Below are 19,001 nucleotides of genomic sequence, written 5' to 3'. Positions count from 1 at the left end.
AAGGTGCCACCACTAAAAGTCGCACCTTGAAGCTCCACTGGAGGGAACTGCAGAATCTGGCCCCGCTTCCCAGGATGACTCGCTTTGGGACTCAGACTATTTGGGCCGGACTCGAGCCGGTGCATTTGGATACAAACCGGCTGGAGTACTTGTTTGAATCTAAGGGCAATAGCACCAGTTTGAATGTGGTTTCTGGGCGGCAGGTGAGAATGACGAGGCAGGAATCGATTTCTACGCTCTACAGTATCTGATGTAATCTCATGGAAAATACAGTGCAACTAAGAGACCACAGATCCAGCCCATTGGGTCCATTCATGTGGTTCTACATCAGTTGTCAGAAAATTCTCAGTCATCCAGGTCGTGGTAATAAGAAGAATTTCAGTTAAAGGAAACTGAATTGCTTTTTTTGGCTCCTGAAGATGTGTCACCTCTCATCCAAGAGGCTTCTTCAGTTCTGACTGACTGATGGGGGGTCCTGGATATATATTGCCACCCCCAAACCCCATCCTGAAAGGCGTTTAGACCGGAGACTCACATGCCTTGAGGTGTTAATGGTTGTGCAACTGTGAAATCAGATTTAAATGATGGTGAGAGTTTCTGGGGAAAGATTTCAAGACTGCATTATGAGTACAGAAACACCATTATGGTCTTGAGTTATCCCTGACCTGGTGGTTTCAAATCATTTTCCCCTGAAGGCACTGGGTCTAAATGGGCCGTTAGCCATATGATTTAGGGATGTCAGTACACATCTGGAACTCTCCATCAGTCAGTTAGAGCTAAAGGAAGCCTCACTGGAAAAGGATGAAATCACTTCAAGAACCAAAAAGAGAAGTCCAGTTGCCTTTTCCTGAAGGTCTTTGTACGACCATGACCCGGATGATTGAGAATCTATACAGACAGAAATGCTGAAATGATGTTATATATTAACTTGGATCTTGTTTTGGGGTCTGTTATTTTCATTGGGTCATATTTCCATCTGCTGCAAGAATTCAAGCCACCTCACAGCATCAAATGTCTTTCTGAAGGATAAAAGGCCTAAAATAGAGATATACAGTCTCAGAAATGTTTACAGTCCTGATTTGCGATTACCTTTCGTATCAGCTATTATGATTTCTCAATTTGCCTGCCTCATACTTTGTATTTTTATCCCAACACAGAAGCAGCCGTCGGTCTCAGTGCTGGGAATGAAGCGCAGTAACATCATCACCATCGCACTGAGCAGCCTCCCCCCTCCTCGCCTCCTCCCCCCTGCTATCTACAGCATGGACAGCAGTGTGCTGGACAGAGACGATGTTCAGGTACAGTACAGGGCGAGTCCTCTTCGAATTAGCATCTGATTAACCTTTAAATGCGGAGTTTGCTTTTTTAAGGCCAAGTATGTTCCCTCACGAACAAAAAACTGTGCAGACAAGATACAGACAATGTACCTAAAAGTGACAGAAAACACACAATATAGAAGCTAAATGAGGACTGAACTATGTACAACAGGCTGTAGAAGAGGAGCAAAAAATACATGAAGTGCAGGTGTGCTGAAACTGCGACAATGTGCTTGACATATGAGATAGTGACGTATGAATATTTATGAAGGGGATTGTATAAAAAACAAACTGCTCCTGTGTAGTTTTGGTAAACAGAGTTCTGTAGCGCCTCCCAGAGGAGGTGGAAAGTATCATGCCCAAGATGTGAAGGGTCTGTAAGGATTTCCCCAAGTCTTTGTTTGCTTTTCTTGGATGGCAGCCCTTATATTGATGTGACAAATTAAACCTAACAGTGGTGCAACTTAATCTCTTTTCACATTCCTTCTCTAAAACAGCGTCTTCAAGCACTGATCCCATCAGAAGAGGAGCTTTGCCTGATCAAAGAGGTCAAGGCCCAGAACCCCCACTGCCCTCTGGCCCAGGCTGAGCTGTGCCTGCTCACTCTGGGGGAAATCCCTCACCTGAGCTCCAGGCTCCAGCTGTGGGCCTTCGCTCTGGACTACGACTCCTTGGAAAGGGTAAGTAAAAAATGGAGCGAGTGTTGTCACCATGGCACCACCTACACGAGTAATTCCTGAGCGTGCGGCACAACAACGCCACCGTGACGACTTCTCATCAGCAAAAATGTCACCAGAGTAAAAATAAAACACAGATTTGATAGCTTACTTAGTCTATATGAATCACCACAGTGCCCTTTAGATGTATTTGTCCTCCTAATAGGAAGTTGCTGAGCCTCTCTTCCACCTGAAGTTGGCCATGGAACAGCTGGCAGCCAGCCAGACCTTCAGGTGCATTCTGGCGACAGTACTCGCCATCGGTAACTTTCTCAACGGATGTAAGGTGAGTGAACTTTACTTTATTAATCTTTAAAGCACTTTATTTCCACCCACAATTCTCACGGCGCATTTTATTCTCTCAAGGCCCGTGGCTTTGAGCTGAGCTACCTGGGTAAGCTGTCCCAGGTGAGGGACACCCACAGCCGCCAGCCCCTGCTGCACCACGTCTGTGTGCTCCTGCTGCAGCTTTACCCACAATCCTCCGACCTCTACTCTGACATCACCGCCGTTACTAAAGCCAGCAAGGTGTGTAGTTGCATCTATATGTGTGTCTTTGAGCACCAGAGTGTACGGGAGGAGTATTTGGATAAAAGAAAAAAATCTGAAATAAAGATTAACGCAGTTTATTCCAGCTAATTTTGTAGATTAGTTGGAAAATCAGTCAAATTAGGTTAAAATGGAAGAAAATGTACAATTTCAAATGAACAGTCAAGCAAATAAAAGTCAAAAATAACCAACATTTCGCTGTGAATCCACTTTACGATGCACAAACCCTTCCTTTATCTTTACAGTGCGACTACTCCCAAGTCCAGTCCAGCTTCGCTCACCTGGAGACCCTGTGCAAAGCATCATGGGAGCAGCTGAAGATGCTGGACAAGGCTGAGGAAAAGAGGAAAGGAGGAAAGGGGAACAAAAAGAGAGGAGGAGGAGGAGGAGGTGGTGATGAGGCCTTGGCTTCAGAGGGTTCGCTCCGTCACAAGCTGCCGAAGATTCTGAAGGAGTGCGAGGAAAGGCTGAAAGTCCTGAGAGCGGTTCACCGTCGGGTTATCAACAGGTGCTCTGCCGTTATTGAGGGCCTCAGAATGACGAATCAAACTGTAAAATTGGTCTTAGTTAAACTTTATTCATTGTTTTCTGTTTAATTTTTGCTTCTCCAGGTTCCACTCTTTCCTCTTGTTCCTCGGCTACTCCCGAGCCATGGTGAGAGACACCAAAGCAGAGGACTTCTGCAGAACCATCAGTAACTTTTCACTGGAGTACAGAAGCACACGGCAGGCCGTCCTCCTGCAGAAAGAGCGGGAAAGACAGAGAAGTGGAACAGAAAGCCCAGGTCCAAACACACCTGTAGGCAGGAGGAAACAGCCACAGACCCCTTCACAGGTTCTTATTTCAGATGCTTTTACAAGGAAGGATTCTGTACAAAATCAGAAGGGAAAAAAATATTTGTTATCATGCAGATTTTGTTAACTTACTGTTGATTCAGCAGGAAAATGATGAACAGTGGCGGCTGGAGGAGGTTCTGAGAACACCGGAGTCCATCTCAAGGCTTGATGTCACTCTGCCTCGAAGCCGCAGCAGGATCCAAAGTACTTCATACAACACACACTGTCTGAAACACAACTTGCTCCTGTTGACCTCTATCAAATGTGCTCTAATGACTTCTTATTTGTTGACTTCTCAGGTCCATTTACCCGGAAGCTGAAGTGGTGACCCTGCTGATCCTCCCAAAACCATTCAGTCACTGGCGATTGTTATTTATGATGCTGTTGTTGCATTGTGGTCACATTTTTGTAGCACTGTGTTGTTTATCAGTAAGAAATGGGGATATGCATGAAGCTTCACATGCCTTTACATTTTTATTCAGGTTTAAAATAAAGATGCTTTGAAATGTGTTATGATAAAGTATATTTAAAAATGATGCATTCGTGTGTGTGTGTGTGTGCGTGTTCTAATGCAATGCAATTAAATTAGCGATACAATGTGCAACATGTAAAATAATGTGCATTGAAGAAGAGGAGAAAGTGCCGCATATGTCATCAGACAGATAACAAAAATATGAGCAATTAACCAAGGCAGAGTGTGTGTGTGTGTGTGTGTGTGTGTGTAATATATATATATATATATATATAAACAAAAGAAAACCTGAATGAGGTTTTTTTTTATATAAAATATAAAAATGTTTAGATTACAAAAGAGCAATCAACACGTATATCTTGATATATCTTTTTCTTTAAAAAAATATCTGCAAAATTTATAGAATTGTATAATGCAGGTAACAGCAAAAATATGTGCAAATAACCAAGACAGAAAACAGGTTACAATTTTTATAAAATCAAGTTGTACTATTGTACTATAAAATATCATTTTAAAATTGTTTTTAAAAAATCACTACTTCTAATACCTTTTTTTTTTTTTTTTTTTTTAATAAAATGAGTTTTAAATACTAAAATATTAACACTATGAATCGTCATCAACAGCCATTGAAAACATTTTTCTATAAAAAAGTGCATTGGCTTACACATTTTTTCTACTTCCTTAGCAATAATTACATAAAAATTTGCCCAATCTGAGAAGTTTCTATAGATTGGATCAGTCTGTTCCCAGTGACGTGATTACATGAGGAATTTTTTATTCTGATTGGGCTAATATTCCAATTAGAATTGAAAATTTGGGGGTTTTCTCCTTTTTCCTAAGTGCCATTCAGTCGAGTTTAGTTTAGGCTACGGATGTCGTCACTCATGAGCCGGAACTGACAAGCGCATCTGCCAATCAACGAAGGACAAATCCAGACGGGGCGGTAAAAATGCCCAATCAGAAGCCGGGATTCGGGAGTGGGGCGTGGCCGTCTTGCTGTGAGTACGAGCCGACGCCATTTCGTGCCCACTGGTTTCAAGGTGATACATTCAGCCAGCAGAGCCGTAAGCGGATCTTTACCTACTCAAGTAGAAAGAGCGTTGAATTGTTCTCATTTTTAGTGTTAAGCTCCTGGTGAGTATTTTTACACGAGAGATTTTTTCCCTTTTTTTATTTTTTTCCTGACTTTGAGGCGTCTTTGGGACTTTTTGTTTTTATTTTTAATGCATTTTTCCTGGCTGGTGTTTCCCGAGACTGTGTTGGCTTTTAGTGGCGTACATTTTGTGATGGCAGCATAAACTGCGCAGAAAAAAACTAGTTTGAAGTAGCTTCCACAGCGATATTTTTTGGGGCTTTTGTTTTTCGAATAAGACACTTTAAAAAAAAAAAACTCAAAGAATTTTTCAGGGATGCTGTGTTGCCTTGTTGTTTATCTCAGTGTGGTCTCATTTTCATGGAGAGAAATATGGAAGAATGTTCCAGGATTTTCTGGACAGTGGTCAAAACGAGGTCGCCCCTTTTTCTGGAAATATGTTTTTACATTTTGTTTTTGATTCTCGTCCCCCCAAAAAACTTGATTTGCAGTCGTTGACATTTGGCTCGTATTTTTATATTTTCTCTGTGATCTTGGCAGTGCTCAGGCGGTATGTTTCCTGCAGCAGATCTCAGGAGTGATGTCATTTTTCAGGCAAGATGTTTTTCCCCCCCACTGAGAATTGGGGCGTTTTTGAAGGAACATTGACACAACAGTGTTTTGATGTATTGTGCAGTCATGGACAGGGGGGCTTTCTGTAGCAACGGGGGGCGACAGAATTTGTGCATTTGGTCATTTTGATATGATTATTAAAGTTCATTCGCAGGCTGAGAAAGCCGCTCACTCGTGTTTAACCTGAGCTGTGCAGCTGCTTAGACCAGGAAGAAGGCCTGCAGGAGGGCCTGTAAGTAGGTCTAGACTACCACACTTGCTTTGTCCCTTTCTTGGCTTTATTATCTTCCAGCTGTATCACTTGTATGCTGATCTGTGAAAACCAAAAAACATCCAATTTGCAGCAAAGTTTTGACAGTAGGACTGGCTGCAGGGCGGATTGACGGTGCCTCCTCCAGAAATGATCTCTGTGTTACCCCCTCCACCTCCCCTCATTCCCCCTGTCCTCTGGAGGTGTCCTTGAGCCGGAGTCCCTCCAGGCTCCGGGGGCGCTGTTCCATAGCTGACCCTTTGTTCTGACCCCTGCAAGGAGGGCAGGCTGGTGGGGGGAAGAGGGAAGGCCAGCAGCTTCCTCAGGCTGGTGGTGACGTGCACTTTGCAGCAGATATCATGTCGGTTTAGTTTGAAGATTTAGTAGGTCGAGTAAAAAAATAAATAAAACTGCAGTGAAGTCAGTTCCATTCCCTTTTCTTTTGCATGATCATTTGATTTCACAGAGACGCTGAGATGACAAAGGAGACACCAGCTCTGGCACTGTTTCTGCCTCATTCACCTCCATTCATTCCCCACAGTATCAGCTGTAGCGTTAGAGCGACGCGAAGCAGGTCGAAAGCCTCCAATGTTCATGAAATAACTACTCGTAGAACTAACTTCTGTCTTTTTGCAGCAGCTCTGGATCTTGGCTTTGTTCAAAATCATTTCAAGGTGTTAAATTATTCATTTTAAATGAATTTAAAAGGCAAAATTCTACCAAATATAATTCACATATTCCAGGAAGTATGTTTTGTTTCACTAATTTTTCAGATAAATCTTAAAAATCAGCAAAAACCTTTTTGCTGTTTGAGTTGTAATTTGAAAATAAGCAAACATCTGAGTAAAGGAGGAAATTATTTTAACTTAAGTTGTCTTGGTGGTACGATCTGATAAATCTGTTCATATTCTCTCACACATTTCCTCCCCCTGCTTGTTATATTAAGATTTCAAGTTTATTTTTTAAAAAACAAAACTTTCAAGACTTCTTTTCTAATTTTACCTTTTTTTGTTTCCCCCTTTTTAGTTTTTGAAGCCACTTTTTTCAGCAGCGACAAATCGTAAGTTGGTCTCAACCTTTTTTTTTTTTTCTTTTTTTTTTGTTGGTTATTTTTCACCTCAACTTTTGCATCTTTTTTTTTTTTTTCCTATTTTTTAATATTCCACTTTGCTTTCACCCCTTTGTGACATAGCCCATTTCTCCCCCCTTTTGGATTTCTTAGAGCAAATAGCATGTAGTGGTTTTTTATTTTTCTTTTCTTTTTTTTGTGCTGTGAAAGTAGAAAATCAAGCTGCTTAATTTTCAAACTATTTGACCCTCATGGCGTCGCAAATGAGTCGCCTACATGCTCCCGGCTTTAAGATAATCAAATGTTTAGAGTCTGTTTGTGTTGTAGCTCATTCTAATTACTGAATAACATTTCCTCGATTCCTCCTGCTCTTAGTTTAAGGGCTGACAAAGGCAAAATGAAACCATTTTTTCTGCCTTTGCTTTTGTAAAGTTGTTCTTGTTTTGTTTTGTGAGTGTGCATGTCATTTGATGGTTTTAGATCTGACTAAAACACACAGTTAGCTCCTGATTACGAGCCCCACGGTTCCCCCCATTAAAGCAGCATGCCAACAAAACCCCATCAGTTACTAACTTAATCACTAAATGCTGTTTTTTGTGCTCTTTTTCAACAAATTTTAAGTTTCATTTGCTTTTTCCCCCCCTCCCCCCCCACACACATTCATCATCATGTAGCTGATTAGAAAATGAAAAAGCTCAAGATCACTTTTTCTGCATCGTCCTTAATCTGTATTAAAGAAACGCGACACACAGCTGCGTAGGTGCGACACGTCTCCTTCCGCCAAACAGCTGCTGTCGTTTCGTCTCGTCCGTCTTCAAGCATGAGTCCTGAGAGCTGCAGCGCCTTTCACAGTTGAAGCACCAATGTCTGAACCCAACACTCTCTCACACCAGAGACATGCTCGCAATGAACCCACCTGCAAGGTTTTAAACTGTTTCGGCAGTCTGACACAGAAAGGCCCAGATGAGGCAAAGGAAGTTATTTCAAGCTGCTACGTAAAGCTTTAACGCCCTCATTCTGTCTGTAATCGAACCCCTATTAGTGCAAAAAAATGTTGAGTTTGAACACTGTGCGATCTTAGCAAACACAGTAGACCTGCAATAAACACTGCCTTTGTATTGTTGTTGAAATCTTATTGCACTGAATCACATGCACACGGAGAAATGAAGCCCTCAAAGTCAGCACCAGTCTGATCAGATTTTAAGAGCTTGACCTGATTCTTATGCAAGGTGGTATTTTGTCCTCCCACCAAATGATCTAATAAGTAGCTGTTGTCTTTGCCCAACCACACAGCCTGGTTTAGTTCAGCACCAGCCCCGTGGAGTGCATGTGTCTAAACCCTGGATATTCCTGCTTGAACCCAAACACGCCACAAAGCCTTAGAAACATTTGCTAAGCGGCCTGCCCGCCATCGCCTCCCCTCCCGATCACACCCGGTGTTGTCGACACCCTGTCAGCCTGCCAAAGCACCAGAAACGTCCCGGCCAAATCATGTAGAGAGGAGCAGCAGCCGAGCATTAAGCTTTGGCCGCGCAGCCTGCTGCAAAAACCATGTAATCCCCTGCTAGCGGCTCCCGGCCGGAGAGGGAGAGGCCTGCTGCTGGGTCAGCCCGGCTGGCAGCACCGCTCCATGTCTGGCAGGTGAGATGTTGGCTTTGCAATATCTGAAGTGGCTGATAATGAGATGAAGCGCTCTCAGGATTGAGAGGGAATTAGCAAAAAAAAAAAAAATACAGAAAAGGTTGACGAGCAGAGCCGGTGTTTACTCCTGGTGTGGTTGATTATGTGGAGGAGAAAGTAACACATGCATTTATGTACAGTTGGTGGACAAAATAAGAGAAACACTTGCATTCATGATTTTTTTGCTTCCCCTCCTGCAGTGTTGCATAACTTTGCAGCGACTAATGCGACAGCAGTGCTCAAGTGCTGCACCTAAATACCATCTTCAGTTGCTTGTGCTTTACTTAAGTAGCTCCATTTCTGCATTGCTAGAATTCAGAGGCAAATATTTACTTGATAATTTAGGTTACTATGCATAGTTAGTGTGAATAAAGACATACATTATGATGTCATTTTAAAGATTAAAATGAATCTTAACTGATCCCTGAAGGGACATTTAAAGTCTAACCAGCAGATAAACTCTATAAAGAAGTTAGATCACCTCTAGCAGCTTCAAAATAAAAGCCAGTCTGCTGAATGAATGCTTTTACTTTGAGGACTTTAAGTATATTTTGATGCTGATAGTTTTGTACTTTTACTTCAGTATAAATTTAAAATGCTTGACCCACTTATAAGAGAATATTTAGGTGCAACATCAGAGTGCTTCCTCCACCTGTGGTCCAAACGCTGTCATGTTATGTAGAGCAGGAGAGAGAAATCTAAAAATTCATGATAGCTTTTGGCACAAAACTGATCTAAAGTTGCATTTTTACAGAAGCCTTATGTCCAGTGTTTGGCTGCACATATTTTTATTTTAGCAGGTTTTCATCAGCAGTGACTAAAAGAAACTCAAAGGGATCAACATAGAAGTTTGATCACTGCCCCTGTAGGCTCATGATCTATTCCTGGTGTGTGATGAGACAATTTGGATGTTTTACTTCCATCAGCACCGAAAAGGTTGTTCTAGTAAAAGTGAATCAAAAAACCAAGGACAGGGCTTCCTTTACCCTCTGTAGACGTAGGAAATGGATTACATTTAGACATGCTTACAAATGAGTCGATTTTACAGAAATGCACTATTTGCTTTTGTCATAACGAACAATCATTTATCCCACAGGTTTTTATGGCCATCTCCTTTTTTTTTTTTTTTTCCTTTTTGACATTCCTACAACCTCCCGATCAGCCCCTCTTCCCCTTCCTAAGCCCTTCCCGGGCTTTCCAAGAAACAAACATCTTTTTGGAGTTGTAGTAGATGTCTCCCCACACCCACTGACTCCCATCTCTCATAGTCTCTCGACGACCCTCTTCTCTCCAACAGACACAGACAGGCAGGCAGACCTCCACCGAGCCGAGTACAGACACAATGGAGTGAGTGTTGGCTGCTTCCCGACCCGATCACACTGTCTGTTCTGCTGTCTCACATCGTTTTATGGTGGATGAAACTAGTTAGTGTGTTCTAGAAATACCTCAAGTTCCCTTCTTTTGCTGAATCTTCCTGTTTTGTAGAAGATAGAAAGTAGGAGCTACAACTTTCAATTCCTCAGTAACCGCATTTCCTCATATAAAGACGAGTACATGTGGCGGTGATAATGAGGATATTACAGAGTGTAATGTGTCGATTAACGGAAAATTAATCAGCAGCAGTTGTGAATCATTTCAGTGATTCATCTGTAAAAATGCTAAAAATCGACTGGTTTGAGCTTCTCATGTCAGAGGAATTGCTGCTTTTCTGTATTTAACAAGACTGCACCCTGGGTTTTGTGGTGCTGCTCATAAAAAACAAGCTATGTGACAATTCCAGCTTTGAATCTGACCATCATTTTTTGATATTGACTAATGAGTGAAAAGATGATCAACAGTTTTCTGCAGGATTTCTCTGCCTGTTTTTAGGGGCACATGCTCAAGGCTCAGGCGGTGTGATTAAAGCCACACTGCTGAAGAGCTTGAAGGTCAACACTCACTGACCTCGGCACAGAGATTATCTCAGAGTTAAAGTGCAAGCTTTAAAGAAAAGTGTTTATCAGGAAATTGAATTTCTTCTACCTTTCCCTGAACATCACCAACCTCCAGATACTGACTCATATCTCCTTCTTCCTCCTCCTCCTCCTCCTCCTTCCGCCCCAGTTGGTCGTCGTCCTCCTCCTCCAGCCTGATGGCCAGCAGCAACGTGACCAACAAGACCGACCCCCGATCCCTCAACTCCCGCGTCTTCATCGGCAACCTCAACACCCTGCTGGTCACCAAGGCCGACGTGGAGGCCATCTTCTCCAAGTACGGCAAGATCGTCGGCTGCTCTGTCCACAAGGGCTACGCCTTCGTGCAGTACGCCAACGAGAGGAACGCCAGGGCTGCCGTGGGCGGGGAGGACGGCCGCATGATCGTGGGACAGGTGTTAGGTGAGGCGCTGGATGGAATCTTAGGATCCACATTTATTTTAAATCATTGGAGATATGCAGCGTTTACAGTAGCGTCGCCTGTTAGAAGATAATTCTGTGGCACCCACGATTCTATACTGGAAAAATAGGCGCATTTTTCTCACCACACCATCCTAATTTTTCTGTTTATTTGGGAAAAATGAATAATTAGTGACTGCTGTGTCAGTTAAAATAGGTTCTTAATGATGTACAATTTTTGACTAAGCAGTGTTTGTGCAACCAGTCCAGTACTATCTGATTAATTACACATCACAAGCCTATCAACACTGTAGAATCAATGTTCAAATATTCAACATTTTGACACCCAAGGTTTCATTGCAAATGTATATTGGTTCCAAATATTGGTTATTGAGTGACCCTCCAGAAAACAAAGCGCCTGTGTGAAAGAGAATCTGTGTAAAACTATATTTTGTAGATTTTATAGGAGGTTAGTGTCGGACTATATCTTGTCAAACCACAGGTTGCTTTGTACCTTCAGCCAGTGACTGAATAGTCTGACTTCCCCTGGAAATGGACCGTAGGTACAATCCTTCATGACAGGAAACTACAACGGCCTCCTGGTTAGCAACCTACCTAACGGAAATTTAAAGTTTTGCCAAAAGTTTGGTTCATGCAATCAGACTGTCTTGCTATTTGAGCTATTTCTATGACAGTGCTCATCTCCCAGCGTGCAAATGTTCCACTATGATGAGTCCCCTGATTCTATTTTAAAGATAAGCTAAGATATGCCTTTATTTATCTCACAGTGGAGAAATTCACATTGTTGATAGCAGCATTAAACAGAGATACACATATACGAGACAGAAAAAAGGGACACCGGTGCTGCATGCTGGGCTTAGCAACGCCGAATATGAATATGATTTTTAGAAAATACAAACAAGCTGAAGTGTTTTTCTACAGCATAGAACTGTCTCACTATGCAAGACCTCTAAAGCCATAACAAAACACCACAACATGTTATTTTCACTTTATAGAATATTGTTTAAGGTGCTAGTAGGGACATTTTATTGTGTTTGGACAGGCAAGCTTCATGTCCTCCTTTCCAGTCCACATGCTAAGCTAAGCTAACTGGCTCGTGGCAGTAACTTTATATTTGCTTGTCAGAAAAGCAAATAATAGAACAGAATAGAATCAGTCATTGGTGTTCGCAATGAAATTGGTCAGTCTGTTCATACATAACAAATAAATGGATAATTAGTTAAGCAACAGAAAAATAAAACAGCATAATAAGCATGACTCCCAAAATGCCTGAGTGTGTCTTTAAGAAAAAAGTTAAAAGTTGTAGAAGCTGTTTTGTTATTTCTCTATTCTCTGATATTATTTTGTCTCCTGAATGTGAAAAAATGCGGAAACACCACGAATGTGTCGTGAATCTGTTGGAAAAACAAACTCATAACTAATCACACTCTGCTGACTCACATCTAACAGTCTGGGTCACCTTTAACGTGAAACAACACTTTGTCCTCCTGGCTCCCTCTGCTGCCCTCTAGTGCTGCAAACCAGCCACTTAAATAGCAATAATATGAGGATGTTAAAGGATTAAACACCAACGTGGTCAAATGGAAGCAGCTGTTCCTGGTCTGGATGTTTCTGACCTGTCCTGTAATCCAAGAAGATTACGATAAATACTAAATATTTCTTTCGTGACCCCACCTGGCAGAGGTATGATCTGTCTTCCAAAATAACACACAGGTGGAGACGAAGAACTGAAAAAACGTTCCGTCTGTGATGTGTTTTTCTGACAAGTCTTTCCTTCATGTGTCCCTCATTAACTCTGCCTTCTTCCTCCCTCAGACATCAACCTGGCAGGTGAGCCGAAGCCTCACAGATCGAAGACAGTGAAGCGATCTGCAGGAGACATGTACAGGTGTGTGTTTAGTAAAAAAGTATTAGAACTTAAAGTAAAGAAAGTATGAAGCACAAGTTAATCTTTTTATCTGATCTCTGCAGCTCATCCTTTGATTTGGACTACGACTTTCAAAGAGATTACTATGACAGGTAAGCCGTCAGTTCTTTATGTTCTTCAGAGTAATTGCTCACATTTTTCTCAGTGTGCTTCTTTTCTGTCAGTTTACTGTCTAGACTTGGGGACGGCTCAATTATTTTACCGCCCGGAAGTTTGATTTGTCTTATTTTAATCGTGAATGAATTGTGTTTCAAGTGTGAGTTATTCAAAATGTTCAATGGCCAATAAAATAGTGAGAAACTAAAGATGTCTGTGCCAATATTATTAATGTTTTTCTCTCATTGTGTAACTGAAGGGTGTATGTTAAACCATTAAACATATGGTGACACCTGTATTAATGTTTCAGAATGTACTCCTACCAGTCCCGGGTGCCTCCTCCTCCTCCGCCGCTGTCCCGGGCCGTCATCCCGTCCAAGCGTCCCCGCGTGAGTCTGAGCGGCGGAGGGAGCCGACGGACCAAGACCAGCTTCTCCTCCTCGTCCAAGAGCAGCCAGAGGACTTCGCGCACGAGTAGGTCCCACAAACAGCCTCCCAAAAGCTGACCGGCTTTTGACTCCCTTCCCTAACACCAGCATGCTAACTGTCCCGCAGTGAAGGCGGACGATCTACAGACCATCAAGAGAGAGCTGACGCAGATCAAACACAAGGTGGACTACCTGCTGGAGAGCTTAGAGCGCATGGAGAAGGACCACACCAAGAAGTCGGGTAGGATTTAATGACACCGCAAATTTAAATAGAAGAATTCCAATTAAAGTTTCTATATGAGCGATTTGTGCTTGATTAGCTAAATGAAGAACTTCTGCAGGTAACATCAGGAAGCTGCACATACATGGATGTTTTTTTTCCATCACTTTTAATGCCAAATGTTTAACAGGAGCAGCATTTCTGTTCCCACAAAGTCACAAGATACGACTGCACTAAGATGAGTCATGAGGATGCAAATCTTAAATATGAGTTTTATCTGATGAAATGTTCTGCAACAATGTGTTTCGATGTGATCCATATCATTTCCAGGAATCAAGCTGACCATCCCTAGCAGCGGTTAGAATGGGATTAGAGGTTTGCATTTGTGTGTTCATCAGTGTAGCTCTTTCATCATTTTGACTTTGCTTGTAAGTTTTGTGGATTTAGAAAGCCGCCGATCCCCCAGAGCTCCATTCTGCGGCTACATCTGCTCATCCATGCCCGTTTTTCTCTGCACATCACATTTTTCCCACCATCTACTCAGAGATGAAAAGCAGCAAACCGGAGCCCGGCGAAGTGTCCCCCCTCCACTCGTCTACTTCCAGCAAGAAGGAGGACGGCCTGAAGAGGGACAGAGAGAGCCAGGAGCTGAATGACTCAGAGGACGAGGGAGATCTGCTGGAGGACGAAGACGAGGTGAGGAGGTGCAGCGCTCGTACGGCGTTTTGTTTTCCAGTTTTTCCCAGTGAAGGAAGGCCTGATTTTTGTACAGCTAGTTGAACAGATATCACAATTAGGGCTGATGCTGGTCTATCATGCAGCAGTGTTTAAAGATATTGTTGGAATAGAAACACAGCGTAATCACACACCCTAAGACAACTTTTTAAGCTAGTTGCCAAACAGCAGTCGTCATTTTTAATCCACTGATTGCTACGCAGATTATTCATTAAGACTGTTTAGTCTGTGAAATGGCAGAAATAATTTCAAAGATATCACATTTTCAGGGATTGTAAAACAAAAAGCAGAGGATTCTAGCTCCTGAAGTGCTGTAAATGTTTATTTCTTTCGCAAATAAAAGGTTTTGTGCAACAATTAAAGTGCAAAAACGTGTAATTCTGTATTATCTTGCTTATAAAAATGATGCATACATGTGATGAGACTGCAATTATGTGATGAAGGAAGAAAAAAAAACAAAAACCATCCTGATTCCACTTTTCCTCCCGTGCAGATGAAGAGCAGAGGGAGAGAGGAGGACGAGGAGGAAGGCGAGCAGGAGGAGGGCGAGGACGACGGCGATAGCGCCAACGGAGAGGAGTCCTGAATAAGACCCAGGCAGACAGACACACACATACACGTACACAAAACCAGCTTGTGTCTGATAGTTCCTCCACACCAGACTTGTACACGATGGTCCTGTGCTCATATCTGCTGAACTGACTGGACGATGACAGATTGTTGTAGATATATCGCTCCTCTCATACACAAATTATATGTGAAGTACTCGTTTCTGGATTTTCCCTTTTTTTCCTTTCGAGTTGGTCATCTGAATATTCCATACTGTTCTTTTTTTGTTTGTTTTGTTTTTTAATTTTGCTTTTTTATATAGACTTTTTCTGCATCTGGGTGTATTAGGATCAAACTCAGTTGAGGAAACGTAATATATTGTGCTTTTGAACTATAATATTAAAAATTGGAAGGTAAATAAAGCAAAGCCCCTTTGACTTTTTAGAAGATGTGAAGCCAAAAATAATCAGCAACTGATATTTTATCAAGGCTGCAGTAGAAATAAGTGCACTGAGGTGAATCCAAGGCTACTCTGGGGACTAAGATGCTGCAGTTTAGGCATGACAATTTGAAATAAATTAAAAGACATATTCCCGATCCAGCTGCTGCACAGCTTCCTTCCAACCAGCAGGTGGCAGCGTGTCCCAACAACACAAAGACCACCAGGACCTATTTCTGTTGTTCGCAGAAAACCTTCACCGTCTGCTCGCCAGATAAGAACACGAGCACGCACCAAATCTCATGTCAGACGACGCTAATGCTCGGACGCAATCCTCAACGGTCCGCAAATTGTTTTTTTTAGTTTGTTGCCGGGGTGTTGCGACCTTACCCGACCTTGACTTGTGTAATGCAGTGAATCTCCATGTTTGTCTGTTTCTGTTTTCTCATTCGACTGCACTGGTGAAAGTGAATAAACATGTTTTCCAAGTTTGAGCCTTTTAAAAGCTTTTCCTGCTACGTGAATGGATGCGTTCCTTTTTCGTGGCGAGGCCGCCGCCAGCGTGACGTGAAGGTGGAGCTAAGTTGGTAAATTGAGCTGAGAAATTACAGGTTACGCAACACAATGAGAGCGTAATTAAAATCTATGTAGGTTAGATGGTGGCTTTTAAGTGTAGATCAAACAGGTTCGGGCTGGACGTGTTTTTATGAGCTCGTCAAAAAGCTCTTTAGTATTTCTTATGTATCTTCAGATCCAACCTTGCAGGTCGTTCAGTCTCGACACATTCTTCTAATTCAGCACATAAGATCAGTTTTCCCTGAATTATGCAAAACTGAGACAACTGCACTCATGAAAAAGGTAAAAATTCTGTATTTTATCATCCTGATTGTTTGCTGCAGGCCACAAGATGAGCCTTTTCCCCCAAATTTATTCATTTTCTGATAAATAAACACTATTAAAAGTATGAAAAATTAGCTTTAAGCAGACTTTGCTTACAACAATACACAGTCAGCTATCACTGGGTGACTTTGATGCTGAAGAAAGCAAGTTCTGAAGTTGTTGCCGTCTTTTTTTCTGTGAATTCAGAGTGGATTTATGGACATCGGGGGCGATGTCTTCAGAAAGTGTAAATCACACTGAATCTAAAAATGTGTGGAGAAGGTGAATGAATTCTGATGCAGGTCGTGTCAGTCTGGTGTGAATGTCCTCGAGTCTCCTCCTCGGCCCTCCCTCCAAGTCTGCTGCACCACACTGACATACGCATGCCTTTGTTGTTAGAATATTTGTACATTTTTTTTCGATTTCAGCGAATTTAACCAAATATGATGAGACAGAAAAAGAAAAAACATCCAGTATCTGCTGTCAAAATACAAAAGCACAGAGCACACATGCATGAGAGCACACGCATGACAGAACAATCCATAACATGTGCAGCAGGAGGAAGTAAAACATCAACATCCGGTCGTGGTAAAACGTGTACTGTTAATATTAAAGGCAGCGTTCCAGGGTTTTGCCTCTGGCTGACTTAGCGTTTACTGCCTTGATGGACGGGAGGACAAAGGAGTTCTTAAAGCGGCTCAGCCTGCACTGGGGGACTTTGAAGCTTCCGCCTGAGGGAAGAAGCTGGTACTCAGGATGAAGGACATGAGTGGGATCAGAAATAATTTTTTGGGGCCTGTCTGATGATGCTTTCATCAAAGACACCCTGGAGTGTGGAGTACCGCCCGACTCCTATGATTTTTGTGGCTCTCGGTGTTGGCCCAGTAAGCTGGGCTTTCAGCTGTACGCTGAGGTTGCCAAACCCGGCAGAGACCAGGATGCTTTCAGCCATGATGCGGTGGAAGGGCCACTAGTTGCACGTCTCAAATTTCATCAAAATAATTTGTCAACTCAAGACATGGGAGGCGAAAATGAAAATAAATATGCTTGAAGCGACTCACGGCTTAATAACTAGTCAGCATCAATACGCAGCTTCCTTATTAATATACATTAATGTGCCGGGAGTCAGTGGAGGCCTTAGAGCCCAGTAATGAATGCACCAACATCAAGCTGGCAGGAATAAAGAGGAATGCAAAGAGGAAAGAGGGATCACTAATCAATAAGCTGCAGTCTTCAGGGTGGACTGTGACTAACGAGGGGACAACAGACAGAGAGGCAGGCAGGATGGATAATGAGAGCGGCCGTGATGGAGGGGTGGATGGATGGACGAACAGGCCACAGAAGACTGGAGACAGATGGAAGGGGAGCTAACAGATGGAGAGATGACAGGAAGAGCGGAAAAGATTTTGTGAGGCGGAGGGGGGGATGAAGAATGTGGAAATAGTGTAGCAGTTAAAGTGAGTGACTGCAGAGCTGTCCCCTTTATTAAAACATTGTCTAAGCGCTGCTGGGTGTTTTATAGGGGAGAGGATGCTTTGGTCTCGTCTCAGCGTGCATTTTCTTGCAAGCGCCACATTTAACGCTTTAATTTGAAATGATTACATGTTTTCGAGAAGCTTCATGGAAAATCCTACATGTTGATCATCAGCTGAGCACAGAGTCACATTTCACAGCCACAAACACTGCCTCTTTTGTATTCTTAAGTGTTTTCCAAAGCTTCACTGTTCGTACGCGTGTAGTACAGGACTGTAAATGCACGGACATGCCCCGTCTTCAGATCAGTTAAAGGCTCTGAAGAGAAAGCGTGAAGCCGCATGACTTCACGGCGCGAGAGTTCGAGGCGCAATCAAAGGCTTCAGCTAATTGAACCATCAAATTACACCGACACGCTCGTCCTGTAAAAATATATGTGCTTTGAACTGTTGCAGTGAATGTCTGTGTTGTTCTGAAAATACATGAACTAAATGAAACCGATTAGATGACACGTTTAGTTGATCAAACGTTTATTCATATATATGTTGTCAGCATGTGTGACGCTGCAGAGCCGCAGCTAAATGAGCATTCGTGAAATTAAAGTGAGTACAGGGAAGGGGAAGGTTACCACTGAGGTGTGGTCACTGTTCTGTGGGGAACGTTGATCAGTCCAGTGGAATCAGTGGTTCTGCAGCACAGAGGAGCTCCTTGATGCATGAATGCACAGGATAGGTTTTCATGCTGTAAAACATTTCTACACTTTGGATGTTAAGTAGGGATTGCTTGATTTTTGAAAAACTGTCATTTCGATATTTGCTTTTCTGCAATATACATGTATATATATATATATCCTCTTAAAACCTGAGCTCTTGCTTGATATGCATTTTTTATTGAGAATAATAAAAAAAATATATAAAGAAAATAAAAAATATATTTTAAAAAATATATAAAATATATTTAAAAGTATGCTATTTAAACAGATCAAATAGCAAAGATAATAAAACATGAAAAATATGAAGAAAATATAAATATATTTAAAAATAAAAAAATATTTAAAATAAATAAAATAACAATAGTAAAAAATAATAATCATAAATGAATTAAAAAAAAATTTACTACTGTGTTTATATAACCCTAAATGTGATGTCCAAGCATGTGGACGCCAGGTCTTAGGAGGATATATATATATATTGTGGCGTGAAAAAATCTGAGAATATTTCACCAGATGGCTTGAATAACTCTGGAAAGAAGTGTTTATTCTGGAAGGAT

At 42.0% G+C, this 19,001-nt stretch overlaps 2 protein-coding genes across 3 annotated transcripts; both read left to right on the top strand.

Moving 5' to 3' along the window:
- Positions 1-2,968: 2,968 nt before the first annotated feature.
- On the top strand, positions 2,969-3,915 carry LOC103371024 (FH1/FH2 domain-containing protein 3-like). The gene is made up of 4 exons (XM_008300234.1): positions 2,969-3,089; positions 3,193-3,415; positions 3,522-3,621; positions 3,717-3,915. Exons 2-4 carry the CDS (start codon positions 3,233-3,235, stop codon positions 3,743-3,745), a joined length of 312 nt encoding a protein of 103 aa, XP_008298456.1. The 5' UTR covers positions 2,969-3,089; positions 3,193-3,232; the 3' UTR covers positions 3,746-3,915.
- A 1,008-nt stretch (positions 3,916-4,923) lies between these two features.
- On the top strand, positions 4,924-15,874 carry hnrnpc (heterogeneous nuclear ribonucleoprotein C). Of its 2 annotated transcripts, XM_008300232.1 has the most exons (10): positions 4,924-5,023; positions 6,871-6,904; positions 9,891-9,940; positions 10,697-10,968; positions 12,802-12,874; positions 12,958-13,005; positions 13,320-13,483; positions 13,565-13,678; positions 14,202-14,353; positions 14,886-15,874. In XM_008300232.1, exons 3-10 carry the CDS (start codon positions 9,936-9,938, stop codon positions 14,976-14,978), a joined length of 921 nt encoding a protein of 306 aa, XP_008298454.1. In that variant the 5' UTR covers positions 4,924-5,023; positions 6,871-6,904; positions 9,891-9,935; the 3' UTR covers positions 14,979-15,874. The 2 variants fall into 2 exon arrangements, with proteins under 2 accessions (XP_008298454.1, XP_008298455.1); XM_008300233.1 differs by lacking the exon at positions 6,871-6,904.
- The last annotated feature ends 3,127 nt before the right edge of the window (positions 15,875-19,001 follow it).

Source organism: Stegastes partitus, unplaced genomic scaffold (genome assembly GCF_000690725.1).
Source record: "Stegastes partitus isolate 25-593 unplaced genomic scaffold, Stegastes_partitus-1.0.2 Scaffold1513, whole genome shotgun sequence".
NCBI lineage: Eukaryota > Metazoa > Chordata > Actinopteri > Pomacentridae > Stegastes > Stegastes partitus.
This window is presented reverse-complemented; position numbering and strand designations above follow the sequence as displayed.